This window comes from Nuphar pumila, chromosome 8 (genome assembly GCF_984573655.1).
Source record: "Nuphar pumila chromosome 8, dmNupPumi1.hap1.1, whole genome shotgun sequence".
In the NCBI taxonomy this organism is placed as follows: Eukaryota; Viridiplantae; Streptophyta; class Magnoliopsida; order Nymphaeales; family Nymphaeaceae; genus Nuphar; species Nuphar pumila.
Window position 1 is genome coordinate 15,593,838 of NC_143256.1, and position 19,313 is coordinate 15,613,150.

The 19,313-nt window shown below is 39.6% G+C and overlaps 1 protein-coding gene across 1 annotated transcript in view; it reads left to right on the top strand.

The window, feature by feature from the left end:
- The first annotated feature begins 3,101 nt into the window (after positions 1 to 3,101).
- LOC149829669 (actin-interacting protein 1-2-like) overlaps positions 3,102 to 19,313 on the top strand; it is a 37,172-nt gene continuing 20,960 nt past the window's right edge. Inside the window, exons 1-3 of the mRNA XM_090015232.1 lie at positions 3,102 to 3,145; positions 12,388 to 12,531; positions 17,887 to 18,048. Coding sequence (XP_089871358.1) covers positions 3,102 to 3,145; positions 12,388 to 12,531; positions 17,887 to 18,048 — 350 coding nt within the window. The remainder of the gene's footprint in view (positions 3,146 to 12,387; positions 12,532 to 17,886; positions 18,049 to 19,313) is intronic.

Below are 19,313 nucleotides of genomic sequence, written 5' to 3' on the forward strand. Positions count from 1 at the left end.
CCAAATGTGTCACCTAACTGTCTGTCGCAGACACACTGGCCAAGAACACCATACAACCTTGCTTATGGTACTTGGAGATCTTCAATGTCGAGACAATCTTCACCTCGCTCGTTGATCAAATCGCCTAAAACACCAATACAGACAAATCAGGGCGCTCTAACGGAACCTCATTTCTCCAACACTAAAGAGTAGCATTGTATTTAGACAACCAGTCTATACCCAAAATGACATCATAGAAATTCATGTTCAGTATGATCAGGTCAGCAAACAACTCATGCCCCTCGATGATCACTCAGACTGTAGGAAAATATTTCTCGCAAGAAGAAGATGTACCCATCGAGCAGGTCATTTTGATTACCCTGTGTGGCAGTTGTTGCAGCGTACACTCTCCTGTTGGTCCTCTGTTGCGCCTATTGTTGAGGCCTATGTTGCTACTATTGTTGTCCTCCATGAGTCGTTGGCTTGTTCGGACAATAGATAACGATATGTTCGGGCTGTTGGCACTAGTAGCAGACTCCCTTAAAGAGTGGACAAGAGCCCTAATGATGACTCTTGTTGCACCTTTGACACATGAACAAAGTCTTCCCCTATTGCTTCCTCTGTTGGGGTCGACCCTTCTGATGCCCTTGTTGTGTCCTCTGCCTCTTTACCTTACCCCCTGCCACCCACAGGTGGGTTCTTCCTCGCTTCGCCACTGGTGATGCCCTAGTTACCCCCCACTCTTCTGTGATTCATCCTTGAACCTCTTCCACTCCTCATTCAAGATGGATGCAGACTTGATCACATCACTGAATATAGTAGGACAACTCGTCATCACACGAACCTGGAGTCCGTCTTTCAGCCCACGAACATACTTCGCTGCCCTTGCCTTATCATTAGTAAAAAGGTTCAAGTAGTAGCGCTCCAAACTCCTGAATTTGGTGGTATAGTTCACCAAACTCATGTTCCCCTGAACAAACACAAAAAAATATTGCTACATACGTTCTCGTGCATAAGCAGGGAACTAAGCATCTAAGAAATTCTCATTGAAAGTCACTCAAGGAATTACCTCCACTCTGTCGTATTTCACTCATCACAGGGTGTCCCACAATTTCTTGGCATCACCCTTCAATTGGAACATGCCAAAATTAGTCTGCCTATCCTCAGGCACAGGCAGGATACAAAACGCCCCTTTTAGTCTCCTCAACCCAACTCTCAGCTGCCTCTGGGTCGGCCTTCACTGAGAAGGTTGGAGATTCAACCTAAGAAACTTCTTGAACATCACCACGGTGGGGTTTGGAGTGACCTCGGCAAGATAGACACACATGATCTGTTGCGCCACCTGTGCCTGGACGTATGTGGTCACTATCGTTGTCAAGGTGTTCAGGGCATTCAACATGAAGTCCCTTTGCTCCTGTCAATCAGTGGGAGCACCAGAAGTCAAAGCTCGGGAGCGGGTATATATCTAAAACATGAAAAATAGTTAAAAAATTTGCACCCTTATCAAACCTACCCCCTTAGGATTGATCCCCTCAACAATCATAATTGCATATTCACATCAAATTCCTAATTCACATAAAAAGGAATTAAATTAAGCCATTCTCACAGTCTATCATATGAAATTTAAATAAATTGATATTAGTAAAAAAAAATACCAGGTAGCCCTTACTAGTGATGGAGACTGCTCTAGAATACAAGTCATGACTTTCTGATAAAATTTGGACATGGCTTGATTATCAAAAGAAAATTCTGGTACACAAAAATGATTAAAATATAATATTTTATGGTCGACTCTGATACCAAACCTGTAGCGACCCCAACTCATCCCTATTGAAAAGTAATTTTTTTTTAAAGCAATCAAAGGGACTCTTTTAGAGACCTCACTATTTGGTAACTACCATATATAACTAAAATTTGGAATTAATTAATTAATTAATTAATTAATAATTAATAAATATCTAGAAAATTTCATAGAGTGCCTTATCCATCTTGGAGTCTTTTTAACCTTAAATTTCCTTAAATTAAACCTTTATACCGAATTGAAAGCTTTAATTTCGTTGGACCTAGATTTTAGATCTGGGTCCAGATCCAAGATGCAAATTCATATCTAATATTTATATGGATCTTGAACTGGATCAGATCCTAATTAATATGGGTTTTAGATTGAGTTCAGATCCATATTAACTTGGATCATACAGATTGGATTCAGTTTGATCCAATCTGGACTCGGTCCCATCGAGACAGACCCTTTTTTAAAAAATATGATTTTCGAGCAGACCATAGCCTGAGTTCAGAAAAATAAAATATAGTTGAATTCAACATTTTGAGGTACATCTAATGATGTATAACTTGAATTTAACCTGAATTTTGCTCAAATTTTGCTTGATTTTAAAGGTCAAAAATAAAAGTTTTTATCATATCTTGTTTGGCTCATTTAGGTCTTATCAATGACCCATGGGTCAAACCCAAACTCAATTGACGCTACCTAAAATCGAGGATTTATCGATTTTTTTATGGCACTTAGCCAAAACCTCAAATATCTCTAAATTTAATACACGATATTACAAGATCTCGGCACTCAAGCACACCCTCATAATTGTTAGGGAAAAGTAATATGTTTGACTCTATATAATTAGGGGTGTCAACGGGTTGGGTTTACTTCGACCAAACCCTATAGGGTTCGGGTTTGGTGACAAAAAAGAATACCCGATTAAGACTCATGTCCCGACTTGAAGAACCGATTAATATATGGACCCGAGTGTAGTTTGTGAAATTTTATACCAGACCCAAGCTTTGATTAAGACCATAAATTTTCAATGTAAAAATGATAAAAAATTTTATTTTATCAGGTATGATCTGGGTCTGGTTCATGTAGTTCTTATTGGATCTAGGTATGATTTATCTTATAGTAGGCTCGATTAGACCTGGGTCTAGATCCGGTATCCTACCCAAAAATCTGATCCAAGTTTGGTTCCACCTAGGTCGAACCAAAGCCGACCTATTGACACCCTTACATACAATGTCGTAAGCTTAAAGTAAAAACAACCATGATCTAACATTAATGTAAAAGGCTGACATGATTCCTGAATGAGTAGATGCATCATTACGAAGGGCAATATAAGATGGGGAAAGCATTTGACCCTCTAATTGGAACTCACAGGAGAAGGTTGGTTTGAGCAAATGTATTCAACATGGTCGAATTCGTAAGAATGAACACTTAGATCATATTTTTTTATGTAAAAATATTATTTTTTGAAGGTTGAAAGTTTGGTACATTGTAGGCCGTTGATTTTTTAACCCTGAAAAAATCTCACATGCATGTTATAATAACATGTTTCAAAGGTCCTTTTCTACTAAACTAAACATGTAGATCGTGTCAAATGTGCAAAAAATAATAAAAATATTACAGTTTTTCACTGAAGGGTTCCTTACCCACGAGGGGTAGCAAATATTGTCCCATAAAACGGTCCTGGTTTTTTTGTGAGCAAACTTTCTTGGATGACATCCAATCACTAAAGTGTCATAGTGAGTTTCCACTTTCTCAGTAGGATAGAGTGTGCACTTAATTGTTGGGTAGTTCTGGGGTAGGACCTTGTCTCTGTGTGCTGGAACAGGTCACTAAGGACAAATTTCACCATTGTGCGCTCAAAAAGTGACTATTTAGAAAATATTTAAAAAATTTTAATGTTTAATTCTTTAGGATAATGACGGCATCTATTTTACAATTTAACAATATTTTAATCTAAACTTTATTTTTTAATGACAAGAAAACCTATATCGAAGACCAGGTCGCTTAATGGGCTCGGCCCACTGCGATATAAGACCCTCAAAGATTAAGACACAACCACCATATTTTGTGGATTCTTATCGGGTGCAATCACATGGCACAAAATTTGTGCATTATGCACTTGACTGCCCTCCATCAGGCCCTAGGCCCCACAACTGACAGGCTGTCCTCAAGATGGAGGGTGATCAGGTGCTTAATGTTGGTGCAATTATATTGTATCTGATATTTTCATTGTTTTTATGTCCCCCGTACACCTGACGCCCGAACCGGATAAGCAATTCAAATCTTGTGCAGGCCCCTGTCAATTCCTCTGAGTTTCGATCTCGCGACCCTATCGTTGAAGTAAACTTTTCAGTTCAAACTTGATAACTGACAAAATCAATATGCTTCCCAGAAAGTGAATCAACTCACCATGTCAACCAGCCATTAGAATAATTTGGCAATCAAATACTTAAATTGTAAACCATTTTAGATCTCGAATAATTTGGCAATCAAGTACTTAAATTGTAAACCATTTTAGATCTCTCTCTCTCTCTTGTAGGGGAGCAATTCTCGTGGTCAAATATGAGGTCTCGCCCTTGCTTGCGGATACTTGATCGCGTTTTTCTCTCCCCAGAACTATTTCACGCAGTTCCGGATGTCACTGCTTGTCTGCTGCCACGGACCATGTCCGATCATGGACAAATGACTGTTTCGTGGGGCGCAGGCTCCAAGGCATGTCGTAGGTTCTTCTTTGAGGAATGGTGGCTTCGGGTGCCAGACTTTCAGCAGTTGGTAGGTCAATCGTGGGCTCAACCTGCTACGGGATCTTGGGTGGCCATCCGCATCCATGTTAAGCTTCTTCGTCTTCGAAAACGTATTAAGGAATGGCTAAGTTTTAATAACCTGAACAAGTTTAGGTTCATCGGCCAGTGGGAAGCTGAGCTCTCCGATTTGGCCCAACGTCAGGTCGATCTTGTTGGTGTACCGAAGGGTCAAGTGCTTCAATTGCAGGAGCGTATCGTCGTACTCTCTACTCTCGTTGCAGAATGGAGAGCACGAGATGAGCTTAGATGGAAGTTGAGGGCTAGAGTTGCATGGTTGGCTAATAGCGATGATAATACACAATTTTTTCATATGAACGCATCAAATAAATACAGTAAGAACTGTATACTCTCGATCGAGATCGATGGATGCCAGTTTGGTCCGCACAATTGCCTGCTAGCTATTACTTCTTATTTCTCCAGGTTGTATTCGGCCGACTTAGGCGTCAGGGGGGTCATCGGCGATATGGGCTATAAGCAGTTGGCGGCAAACTAATTTGTTTCTTTGCAGGTTAGATTCACTGAAGTGGAGATTTCGAATGCTATTAGCGAACTATCGGGATGGAAGGCACCAGGCCTTAATGGTTTTCACATTGACTTCTTTAAAGCATTTTGGTCAACTGTAAAAACTGACCTGCTCCACTTGTTCGATGAATTCTATCGTAATGCGAGGCTGCCTAAACCATATCATGTGGCAGTCATCTCTTTGATTTCTAAGAGGCAAGGGGCATCAGACATATCCAACTTTAGGCCGATTTCGGTGACGGGTGCTCTGTATCGCATTATATCTAAGGTGTTGGCTAATCGGTTGCGCGCTGTCATTGATCAACTTGTTTTGTCCGAACCAGGGTGCTTTTATTCCAGGTCGAAGTTTGCAAGGATCCATTATTTGTGCAACTGAGCTTCTTCACTCTTTACAGTCGACTGGATCACCGCACTTCATGCTAAAATTGGATTTTCACAAGACTTATGACAGAATGGCATGGGATTTTCTGATTGAATCTCTAACAAATATGGGGCTTGGCAGCCGATTTATAGCATGGGTTAAGGAGTTGGTCACAAAATCCGTATCATCAGTTTGCATCAATGGAATGAGAGGGGAAGAATTCAAGTTGGCTAGAGGTGTACGACAGGGTTGTCCTCTAGCACCTATCATTTTTAATATCGCGGTAGATGGTTTACCTATTCTCATGAAAAGGGCAGAAGAAACAGGCTTCTTGGAATCCTTGGGCATTCCTAGTTTTGTTGGTCACACAATTCAATATGCAGACGATACTTTAATATTTGGACATGCGAATGTTAATCAAATGTCTAGGTTGTACTTCATTATTAAAGTCTTTGCTGCAATTTCAGACCTTCGCCTGAACAAGAGTAAGTGCGCTCTGGTCTTACTCAATGCTGACCCTCTTCTCCAATCGGCTGCTGCAAGGATCTTCAACTGCCCAATATCCGACTTCCTGTCAATTTCTTGGGTCCATCGTTGCACTCTCTATAATCAGCGGGAACTTCTACTTGGATGTCTACCATAGAGCGGGTGCAAGGAAGATTGCAGGCTTGGAAGGCTCAATATTTATCTTTTGCGGGACGAGTGATGCTCATTCGCCATGTTTTAGCCCGATTACCAGAGTTTCGAATGAGCATGTCTATTATACCGACGACAGTAGAGCAGACGATCAATCGTTTGCTTTCGCACTTCCTTTGGTCTGGGAATGTGTCGCACAAAAAGTACCTGCTTGTTTCTTGTCAACAGATCGTGCTTCCGAGGCACCAAGGTGGCTTAGAGATTCCAACTATGAGAAAGAGGAGCATCGTTTTAGTCTTGAAGTGGGCTTGGGAAGCTTCCACATCTCAATCTTCTTGGGCTATGATTGTTAGGCAAAAATATGGTAGTCTACATGAATCCCTTCTTTCCACGCCCAGTTCAGTGTGTCGTTCGTCCCTCTGGCTAGAGTGGCGGAAGACACTTCGATCCTTCAGTGGCAGAGATTTTAGGCCTGTCCATGGCATGACATGGCTTCACTGGGCCATGGCGAGCGGAGATAGGTTCTCCATTAAGCAAGTTTACCATTCCTTGTTGCCATCCGGGATGAACTGGTTTCCCAGTGATTGTATGTGGGGTAAGGAGCCAGCTCCAAGGGCAAAAGCTTTGGCGTGACTTGTGGCTCTGAATCGTGTTCAAACCCAAATTAATGTCAGGAAACGGGGGATTCAATTTCCAAGCATGTGTGTTCTTTACGAGAAGGTTGTAGAGGACACGACTCACCTATTTTGGCTCTGCCCGGTCATTCTAGACTTATTTTTTCAAACTTGGGGTGCGCCACTTGTTCAAACTAGTCCGTGCTTCGTTATTCAGGACCTCTTGCTTGGTCCCAGGATTGTACGACACAAAAAAAATGGAGATTACTGTGGCGGGTTTGGTTGCTTTCAGCATGGTGGGTCATATGGACTGAAAGAAACGACATCTTCTTCAGGGGCATCAAATTCGATTTCGGAAGGCTTCGACAACGGGTCATGTCTGATGTGTATCTGGCTCTTAAATTACATAGTAGGGGGGAGGGGCTGATCGGCTTGTACTCTGAACTATGTACAATCGCCATCTAGATTGTGGCTGTTTTGCTCTTATGTTTCTCTTTTGTCTCTCCCATCCAATATTCTGTTGGATGTATTTTGGTAATGTTGAATGGTGAATGTTCTCTCTCTCTCTCTCTCTCTCTTGTACATGCGCTACAGAGTTTGTAACCCAAACTGAAACTACAACACCACACGTATATTTGTGCGGATGCATAAACATGAAATTTTGCCCATCCAAATGGATGGGTTTCATAGATTTAGGCGATGTTTGGAAACTAGTTGTCAGAAGTAGCCAGAGTGGGAATACCAACACCAGAATTGTTGGTGATGGATGGAGTTGTAAGAAATGATGCAAGTGAGATGGTATTTGACACGTCCAATTCCACATTTTACATCCCACTTACATGAGGTGGTAGTTACCAAATACTACACCAGATCTCACACAGGTGACTGCTTCAACAACCTTCCTAACGTTCTTTCAGTATTATTTCCAACTTTTTAGTTGCATTACAAACAGATGCACATGTGGAAGTGGTAAATCTCCCGTAAAATCAAAGTGGGCGATAAAGTAGTCGGAAGTCATAGGAAAAAAGGTTTCATTTCAAAAAAATTGCCTAGACTGGATATGTCTTATTTGCAAAATGGGACACCAGTTGATATGGCATTCAATCCATTAAGAGTACCTTCACGAACGAATGTGGGACAAATATTTGAATGCTCACTCGAGTTAGCGGGACACCTGTTGGGCAGATATTATAGAATAACACCCTTTGATGAGATATATGTTGGGTTTCCCTCCTTTGTGGGATCCATTGGTTCGATGCACATTCAGTATCACTGCAGAATTTCAAGCACGATGCTTGATCTTTTCGAAGATGATTTGGAGTATTTGCTGGATAGCGATTTGTAGAAGTCCTCTCAGCTAAATGACTATTCAACTGTTCAGAGTTTGAGGTTCAGCGAGTTGTCGATGACGATTTGTGGTGAGTGCCTTCAATTGCATAGCGATTTGTGGTTAGCGTTATGTGTTTCAGTCGGATGACGATTTGTGGTTATCGTTGGATAGCGATTTGTGGTATCGCTGGATAGCGATTTGTGATAAGGCGCATCGTAAGTTATGCAAGATATTTAGTCTTCCACATTTAATGTGAGTCTTGTCTTCTATTTAAGGGATGGATGAGAGAGCAAAAGCAATGGGAGAGAGCAAAAGAGGCAGAATATTAGGGAGAGAGTGTGAGAAACACTTTTAGGGCACCGAAAGGGTGCGGAGGAAAAAAAAAACAAGAAGTGTTGCGACACTTCTTTCAAGACAGCTTCGTCAAGCTAGTTCTTCAAATCATTCGTTCTTTGTTCCTCAGTGAGGCATATCCTCTTGTTCATTTCGTTACACCTTGTGTGTTTGTAAGGCTTATGCCTTTTGGCCACTTTGTAATCTTTGTTTGAAGATAGTGGAAGTTGTTGACCTATTGGTCGTCGTGGACATACCTCAGTTGAGAGGGAACCACATAAATCATTGTGTGCTATTTTTATTTTTGCAGCTAGTTTGTTTTGGTTTATTTTTCTACCACTATCATCATCGTATTGTTTTCATCAATTCACACTTGTGGGGAGACCCGGTACGTCCATTTTAACCCCAACACATGGTATCAGAGATTTGGTTAGTATATTTGTGTGTGAAGTCATGGAGAATAACATTGGGCGTATGATCAGTTTGAATGGCACAAACTGGATGGCATAGAAAACTAAAATAGAAGACCTCTTGGGTTATAAAGATTTGAATGGACCCATAGACGGTGTGAGAGGCAAACAAGAAGAGATGAAAGATGTCGAATGAAAAAAACTAGACCGAAAGGCGATCAGTTTCATTCGACAATGGATAGATGATAGTGTCTTTCATCATGTATCCATAGAAACTTTGACGCATGGTCTTTGAACCAAACTAGAGAGCCTTTATGATAGAAAGGCAGCAGTGAATAAGGCCTTTCTATTTCGAAAGCTTGTGAACCTCAAGTATAAAGAGGGCGGCTCTATTGCAGAGCATTTGAATGAGATCAAAAGCATTGTAAATCAGTTGGCCACAATGAAAATCACTTTTGATGATGAGTTACAAACTTTGTTGCTCTTATTTCCCTTCCTGAGAGTTGGGAAACCTTGGTGGTCACAGTCAGTAACTCTGCACCTGATGGAATGGTAACGATGAGCCAAGTTACCAGCAGTCTGTTGAATGAAGAGTCCAGGAGAAAGTCATTAGGTCCTTCTACCTCAAAGGCACTTGTGATTGAAAACAGGGGGAGAAGCAGAAGTAAGAGCAGGGCTCTGCACTACCATGGCAATTCCAGAGGCCACTCACACTCGAGCTCAAAGAAAGACGTCGAGTATTATTATTGCCACAAGAAGGGGCATATGAAGCGACAGTGCAGGAAGCTCAAGCTTAAGGAGTAGAACAGAGAGAAGAGCTCAGAAGAAAAATAAGGTGCCACAGTCACAGATGGAGAGCTCATGGTTGTCTGTGATGGCACTAGCATAAATTTGATCGATCAGGAGACCGATTGGGTGATTGACTCTGGAGCTTCATTTCATGTTACCTCACGGGTTGATTTCTTCACTTCCTACTCGCAAGGTGATTTCGGTAATGTCTGAATGGGAAATGAAGATGTGTCAAAGATTGTTGGCATGGACGACATTTGCTTGGAAACAAGTGTTGGCTGTAAGTTGTTGCTGAAAAATGTGAGGCATGTACCAGACATCCGACTGAATCTGATCTCTGCTGGAAAGTTAGATGATGAGGGCTATAACAACACCTAAAGTGATGGAAGGTGGAAGCTAACCAAAGGCTCATTGGTGATAGCCAGAGGAACAAAGGCTCGTTCCCTTTACACTTTGTAAGCGAAGATCTGGAAGAGTGTTGTGAATGTTGTGGAGACTGGCTCGTCCACAAAATTATGGCATAGAAGGCTTGGGCATATGAGCAAGAAGGGGCTGCAAGTCGTAGTTAAGAAAAAGTTCCTGACAGGTGCAACAGCTACATCTTTGGAACCTTGTGTTCATTGCTTCCATGGTAAACAAAATAGAGTTTCTTTCCATAGATGCATTGCATCTAGAAAATCTCATGTTCTAAATCTTGTACATTCTGATGTGTGTGGACCTTTAAAGGTCAAGACACTTGGTGGTGCATTGTACTTTATGAATTTCATTGATGATCACTCTAGGAAAGTCTGGGCGTATACACTGAGGACTAAAGACCAAGTTCTAGATGTATTCAAGCACTTTCAGGCCATGGCTAAATAAGAAACTGGCAGGCAGTTGAAGTGTGTTCGCTCGGATAATGGTGGCAAATACATTGGGCCATTTAATCAGTATTGCACCAATCATGGCATCAAGCATGAAAGAACTATAAGGATGACACCTCAACAGAATGGGGTTGCTGAGAGGATGAAGCATATCATTCTTAAGAGAGTCAGATGTTTGCTGTCACACTCTAAATTGCCAAGATCTTTCTGGGGTGAGACAATGAGGACAACAATTGATCTTATCAACTTGTCTCCTTTTATTCCCTTGAAGGGAGATGTTCCAGAGAAAGTTTGGATAGGAAAAGAACCTTTCTATGGACACTTAAGAGTGTTTGGCTGTAGAGCATTTATTCACATTCCGAAGGAAGAGAGGTCCAAGCTTGATCCAAAAGTCAAGCAATGCATATTCATTGGCTATGGACATGAAGAATTTGGCTACAGACTGTATGACCCTATTGATAAAAAGGTGGTCAGAAGTCAAGATGTTGTCTTATTGGAAGATTAGACCATTGAAGACATTGGTGAGTCTGAGCCATCAAAGTCCAGTACAGGTGATCTTATTGATTTAGATCCCCTAGATGCGCCGACTGTTCATGATTTCATGGAGGAGATTCCACCTCCTCGCAATGATGCAAAGGAAGGAAGTGTTGAGTCAGAAATTGAGGGGGAGCCAACACCCCAAGAGTCACTTCCTCAGACTCCGATAAGGAGATCCACTAGAGAAAAGCAGTCATCCAGAAAATACTCATCAAATGAGTATGTGATGATTACAGATCAAGGTGAGCCAGAAACTTTTGAAGAAGTTTTGGAGGATGAAAACAAGTCTGAGTGGTTTAAGGCAATGAAAGAAGAAATGGATTCATTGCATGCGAATCACACCTTTGATCTGGTAAAGACAACTAAAGGGAAGAAGGTGTTAAAGAACAAATGGGTCTTCAAGTAGAAGACTGATGAAAACAACTCTCAACCTAGATACAAGGCACGTCTTGTTGTGAAAGGTTTTGCTCAGAAGAAAAGAGTTGACTTTGATGAGATCTTCTCACCACTTGTGAAGATGCCCTCCATCTGAACTGTGCTCGATATAGCTGCAAGCATGAATTTGGAAGTTGAGCAGCTTGATGTGAAGACTGCATTTCTATATGGTGACTTGGAAGAAGAAATTTATATGGAACAACCTGAGAGTTTCATTGACAAGGGTAAAAAGCACCTAGTTTGCAAGTTGAAGAAGAGCTTGTATGGATTGAAGCAAGACCAAGGCAGTGGTATAAGAAATTTGATTTCTTTATGAATGAGCATGGATACTCAAGAACCTCCACAGACCATTGTGTGTTTGTGAAGAAATTTCCAGATGGTAATTTTATCATTCTCTTGCTTTATATGGATGATATACTGATTGTGAGCCAAGACATCAGCAAGATTAGCAAGTTAAAGTTGGAGCTAAGTGAGACATTTGCCATGAAGGATTTAGGTCCAGCAAAGCAGATTCTTGGGATGAGAATCGTTCATGACAGATCACATGAGATGATATGGTTATCTTAAGAAAAGTATATCAGAAAGGTTCTTGAGAGGTTCAACATGGACAAAGCAAAGCCTGTTAATTGTCCACTTGCAGGCCATTTCAAACTTAGCTCAAGACAATGTCCTACAAATGATGAAGAAGGAACAAAGATGCAGAAAATTTCCTATGCTTCGGCAGTAGGTTCGTTGATATATGCTATGGTCTGTACTCGACCAGACATAGCTCATGCTGTTGGAGTTGTTAGTCGATTTCTGTCAAATTCAGGGAAAGAACATTGGGCAGCAGTGAAATGGATTCTAAGGTATCTTCAGGGCACATTAAAGATGAGTCTGTGTTTTGGAAAGGGTGAACCCATTCTTGATAGATTCACAAATTCTGATATGGCTGGTGATGTAGACAGTAGAAAGTCTACTTCTGGGTATTTGATTACTTTTGCAGGGGAGCAGTTGTATGGCAGTCGAAATTACAGAAATGTCTAGCTCTCTCCACTATAGAAGTTGAGTTCATTGCCATTATAGAAGCCAGTAAAGAATTGTTGTGGGTGAAGAAATTCTTGCAAGAGTTGGGCTTGAAGCAAGAAGAGTATGTTCTTCATTGTGATAGTCAAAGTGCTATTCATTTGAGTTAGAATTTCTCGTTTCATTCAAGATCGAAACATATTAATGTTTGATACCACTGGATTCGATATGTCTTGAATAAAAAATTGCTGCAACTAGAGAAAGTGCATACTGATGACAATACATCAGATATGCTGACCAAGGACAAGCATGAGAAGTGTCGATTCCTAGCAGGAATGGAAGAAGCTTCCACATAAGTCGGGAAGGGGGAGAATTGTTGCGGTTTCCTCCTTTGTGGGATCCATTGGTTCGATGCACATTCAGTATCGCTGCATAATTCTAAGCACGATGCTTGATCTTTTCGAGGACGATTTGGAGTATTCGTTGGATAGTGATTTGTAGAAGTCCTCTCAGCTGAATGATGCTTTAGTTGTTCAGAGTTTGAGGTTCAGCGAGTTGTCGATGGCAATTTGTGGTGAGTGCCTTCAGCTGCATAGCGATTTGTGGTTAACGTTATGTGCTTCAGCTGGATGACGAATTGTGGTTATCACTGGATAGCGATTTGTGATAAGGCACTTCATGCACATCGTAAGTTATGCAGGACGTTTAGTCTTCCACATTTAATGCGAGTCTCGTCCTCTATTTAGGGGATGGATGAGAGAACAAAAGCAGCGGAAGAGAGCAAAAAAGGCAGAACATTAGGGAGAGAGTGTGAGAAACACTTTTAGGGCACCGAAAAGGTGCGGAGGGAACAAAAAGCAAGAAGTGCTACGATACTTCTTTCAGGACAACTTTGTCAAGCTGATTCTTCAGATCATTCGTTCTTTGTTCCTCAGTGAGGTATATCCTCTTGTTCATTTCGTTACACCTTGTGTATTTGTAAGGCTTATGCCTTTTGGCCACTCTGTAATCTTTGTTTGAAGATAGTAAAAGTTGTTGACCTATTGGTCGCTGTGGACGTACCTCAGTTGAGAGAGAACCACGTAAATCGTTGTGTGCTGTTTTTATTTTCGCTACTGGTTTGTTTTGGTTTATTTTTCTACCAGTGTCATCGTCGTATTGTTTCCATCAATTCACACTCATGGGGAGACCCAGTACATCCGTTTTAACCCCAACAATATACACACAAAAATTTCCATTCCTGCCACATACTGACAGCTTCCAAACAGGGCCTTACTCAAGTTTATAGAAAAAAAAATCTACCAAATAGAGAGAGAGGCATGGAAATATAATATTAGTAAGAAAGTGAAAGAAGTCGATTTGACATACGCAGGCATGGCTTAGTGATGTATTGGGAGCAAAATTAAAGGCTGCCCTTTTGTATCATATATTAGAATTTTAGTAGGAAATTATCACTTTAAAGTGTAAACATAATGTATACATGTATGCCTTCAACCGTTTCTAATGTGATTGTGATTTTTTCCCATTAATTGCAAGTTACAACAACAATAAAACCCTATGATCTAGAGCTACGACCTTACTTTCTATGCCTCGGTTGTTTGACAATAGATTTCAGTGCACCAAACAGTAGGGGATAAATTGTGAAATTTAATCAAACAAGAATTACTTAAGCCAAAGCCCAGCATAGGCGCGAGGGCGAAAGTCTTGACCTCAGAATTTTACCCCATTGGTGGTTGATCTATGATCTACCTGCGAATGGAACCAAGGTTATATATATATATATATATTAATGAGTTTGTGCTAAACTCATTTGATGCTAAACCACATGCTAAATGGGTTTTTTCATCCTTTTTTTCATTTTACTTTTAAATTCTGACCGTAATGTGATCTATGTACTTGATTTATAGGGATCAGCTCTTGAAGCATTTGATTCCAATATATGGGTGGGTTTTTATAAGGTTCAAAAAAACAACGGTCCAAAATCTTTGTAAAATTTTTAGGCTCCAAACATTATTGAAAACACAAGAGCCAGGTGTGGATCCTTAGTAAATCCACCATGCCCAACACATTTATAGAGCTAAAACTGCATAAAAAGCACCGAAGAAGCCCAAAAACCCATTTAGCATGCGGTTTAGCACCAAATGGGTTTAGCACGGACCCATCTTCCTATATATATATATATATATATATATATATATATATATATATATATATATATATATATATATATATAAAGTAATGCTAAGCTGCTTCGGGATTACCTACACACATAGTAAAATCATAGATGTAGTATCTTCTCAATCGGACTCCGTGTTCAACATAGTTATTTGATAAGAATCATGTCCGGATCATGTTTTTGGACATAAAATAAGATTTTTTAAATCATGAAACTTTGCTACATTTTAGGCCGTTGATTTTTTTAAGGTCTTAAAAAACCTATACAATGATTACAATCGCATGATCTAAAACTTGTTTTCTGTTTAAAAATGCATATAGATCACATTTATAAGGTCTTATCAACAAAAAAAAAAACTACAAGATTTGGAAAACCCAAACCTTTTACTAGATGGGAGTAGGTGCTCTATATATAGGAAGAGGGACCGTCCAACTAAAAGAAGGTTCAAAATCTACAACCCATGATAATCCACGGTGTTCTTTTTCTAACAACCGAGTTTTATATCGATCACATTTTTTCAACAAAAGAAACTTTTTTTAAGCTATGAAAAAATTGAGCATTTGTGACCATTGATTTTTGAATCACCAAAAAAAAACACTTGCATAAACTGGATTCCCATGAAACAAAAAATTTGATCCCAACCAAATAGACCATGTAGATCATATCTATAAAGATTCACATAAAATAACACGAGCTATGAGATATTGCTCATTTCAACTCATTAATATTGTATGCACATCCCCACTAACTAACTAACTAACTATGTATATATTGTATGCACATCTCCACTAACTAACTAACTAACTAGCTAACTATATATATATAAAAGGAAGACTCTATTAAACATCAAGAAGTCTTTTTTTTATGAGGAATGTTGAAACCACCTGCGAAATCAGACCCTGCGCTGGCTATGCATATCGCACATTCAGCCGTTGATACCACGGTGTAAACCCCCTGAGACACACCTTGTCTTTAGGGAGTCGTCTTGCTTCGGCACGAGCTAAAGGCATGAAACCCTTACCCTTCATAATGCAAGGGGCTGACATTTGTGAGAAACTCTAACCACCCGCCTAGCAGCCAAGGGCCCTTCCATTACACAAAACCCTTTGGGGCTACCAATCCACGTCTCCATGACTTGCTACTTACTATATTTGTATCCATGACTTACCACCCAAGGAATTGGCATCCACGCCATCTTGTCCGTTGAAGGGCATGACCAGTCTCCCTAAGGTTATAAATTAATGAGACATGATCAACTAGGCTAAGAGACTAATGGCTCTCACTTCTTTTTTTTGAAAGGCAAGGTGGGGTTTGGCAGACCCCATCAGTTATTCAACCTACCATTGGGTTTTGAACCTGCAACTTCCCACTACAAGGAGACATGCACTGACAGCTCCTACCAACAACACAGCTTTGGCTACTAATGACTCACTTAATTAGGAGCAAATATGTATTTTGGCAACGTCTTAACATAATCTTACTTAGGACAAGAAATAAATAGGAAGAGTTTGACTAGCCCTGAACCCATCATCTAGCTTGACTTGACCCATTGCTTGGTTAACTTTGAGTTTCTCATAGCTACATTTACAAACATAAAAAATGAACCAGAAGAGACAAATAAGCTGTGTTGATTGAGGGAGAATTGTCTTTTTCTTTTTATTTTTTTTTGCTGTTTGATGAGCAAGTTGAGGGATAACGCCATGAACCTGAGACCCCAATTTGTATATATTACATAATAATATTTTGTCAAAAAATAATGTTTTTTATATTTCAAAGACCTGTTTGTTCCATTTTCATGGATGGGAATGATCTATCATACAAAAATAGGCATCGATTTTTAAAAGCTCTTGCCAGTTCAATTTAATTGAGAGAAGTATGAAAGGATTAATAAAAGGTAACCAACGGGGGCTCTGCTTGTTTGGTAGGAGCTGTTAGTGCAAGTCACCATGTGATGGAACGTTGCAAGTTCAAAACCCAATGGTATGTAGTGTAACGGGTGGAGTCGGCCTAACCCCATCTTGCTTATTAAAAATAAGAAAGAAAAGGTAACAAAAAAAAAACTGAGACTCACCGATGCCAACATGACAATTTTAACTGTGATGTTTAAGGGGGTGTTTGTGTGTCATGGAAAATTCAAGTTTTTTCGCAAAAAATGCATCGATGGGCGTGCGTTTTTGCAGAACTTACAATGCCAAAACAAACATGGCGTATGGAAAAATGCCTCGACGGGTGTGTCATTTTACACACTTAACTCTCATTTTTCTCGAAAAACTGTTCTCATGTGGGTCCCATTTAGTTTCCGCCGCAGAGGAATCCACTAAAGAAGTGCCGCAGAACCCTATTCCTTGACAAGAAAACGCCGCTAAATGTTTGTTTCATCGTAGCCAAAAGACTAGAAAAAGAGGCGTCACATTTTTTAAATGCGGCCCAACTTTGACAATCCATGCAGCAAACGTCTGGTCGACTCGGAATCGTAGCTTTCTCAAAAGCCAGTCTGGTAAAAGGTCCCTCAAGGACAGAGTAGGACGCCAGACCCACTTGAATCCAGACCGAGTTCGTCCTATCGTTTATGAATGCCAATGGATTCACATAAATGAATGCACCATCTAAATCTAACCCATGGCCTAGTCTCAGAGTGCAAGCAAAATATGAGGGACCGACAATCTGCCGTCGGTGATGATTTTTTATTCTTCTTTGGATTATAAAAAAATATAATAGAAAAAAAATAGATACCAACGGGAGATCCGCTTATCTGGCAAGAGCAGTTAGTGCACGTCACTTGTGTTGGTTGTAAGTTCGAATCCCAATGGTACTGTCGAAAAAAAGGGAAAAAAAAGTAAATGCGTGTGACCCTGTCCACTAATAACCTAACAGGCTTACACGTTTGGCACTCAGAACCGAACAAACTTTTTTCTCTTAAACAGTTTAATGTTGCTAATTCCATTTAGTGCACGTCACATGTAGTTTTTTTATTATTTATAATTGAATCATTTGCACACAATTAAAAAATGACAAAGCAAGCATGCATAATGTTGCTAATTCCATTTTCTTTTGATACCTCAAAGAGTAAGGAAAGGGTGATTTTTTTGTCTTTCTATCATTGACATTCTGTTTATGATAGAGATAATATCTTTTTTTTTTCTAGCATTATTTACCATATGTGAAGTTTGATTGAGATTGCCTTGATATTTTACATTTAAATTTGTTTCGGTTGTATTTTGTGCTTTGCACAATTTATAGTTTAATCCATCTTTGTCATGGTGATCTCCTTCTCTTTGTTGTATTTTTTGTTTTTGTTTGTAGGTGGGATTCCGGATCAACTGTTGGTGAGTTTGACGGTCATTCAAGACGTGTCTTAAGTTGTGCATTCAAGCCTACAAGACCTTTTCGTATTGTTACATGTGGAGAAGATTACTTGGTGAATTTCTATGAGGGACCACCATTTAGGTTCAAACTGTCACAAAGGTTAGTCTTGTTTATGGTTTTAAGAGATTGATTTATACTATATTAGGTCAAGGATAGTGCAAATTTGCTAAAGGTTCAGCTGTTTTAACATAATTGTTTTGTATGAAGAATCCTTTGGTACATTGTCTTTCTTTTTTGGTAAAGGTATGAGGATCCAATGCAGGAACTGAAGCGTGACATGTTAGCCTGTCGAAGCAAATGAAATTCTAATAGCTATTCAGTATATGATGTGTTAGCTTTTAAGTAAATAATGACCATTCTCAAACTTTAGGAGTGCACTCTGGCTTGAAACATTACTATAACGTTTAACTTGCAATGGAATATAAAATCATGGTATAAATAAGTGTTCCTAGTATCTTCATGCTTGAATGACATTTTCCAAAAGCAATGCACATGATGTAAATAATATTTTCTCCAAATTGTAAATTATTATGTGCTCTAGTGAGGGAGATGTATACCTGCCCTTTATCTGATGTGTAGTCTGTTTAAAACTAGTAAGAGAATTAACTAATAACATCCAAGGGGAATATATCAGGGTATTGAAGATAACATTTAAACTATTATTCCTAAAATGGCCAACACAGGTTTAAATTAACTGCACCGTCTAGGTAAATGTTTTAATATAATTGATCTTTGTTCTTGTAGGGACAGGACTACCACTTTTTCTACCAAAAATCTAAACAGATTTTTCAAGCCATAACTAGAGAGCTTTTCTGTCCTAGAGGATGGGCCCTGCTGGTTTCCAGATCACAGTTCATATCTTGATAATATTGCTTCAAAATACATTATAACTGCCAAGCCCCCTTCATGAGAGCGATATAGTTATGAATCTAGTCTGAGCACATCAGGAACACTTACTAATTTAGGTCTCTCTCCCTCTGTGTTTAAGGCTGGAAGGTTATAAAAATGGCAAAAAGCAGAAAATATGACAAGAACATGAGGGGCTTGGCAAACTTTCTTTTTCTTAACAGTTAACATAGGTTATGGATATATAAATGATAAAAGAGTAAGTTAACCGATAAGGGAAAAGGCTACTAACAAATGACGCTTCTCTAGAAAATCTAATTGCACATTCATAAAGGTTTAAGTTTCATATATACATATGGATTCATACAGTTTGAGGATTTGATTAACATATTTGTTAGATTTGAAATTAGATCAAACTAGATTAGCTTTCTATTCAAAGTAATTTAAACATGTATCTCTATTTGAATCTTTATGGCTATGGCCACATATGAGAAAAAATGGAAAGAATGGAGAATGGG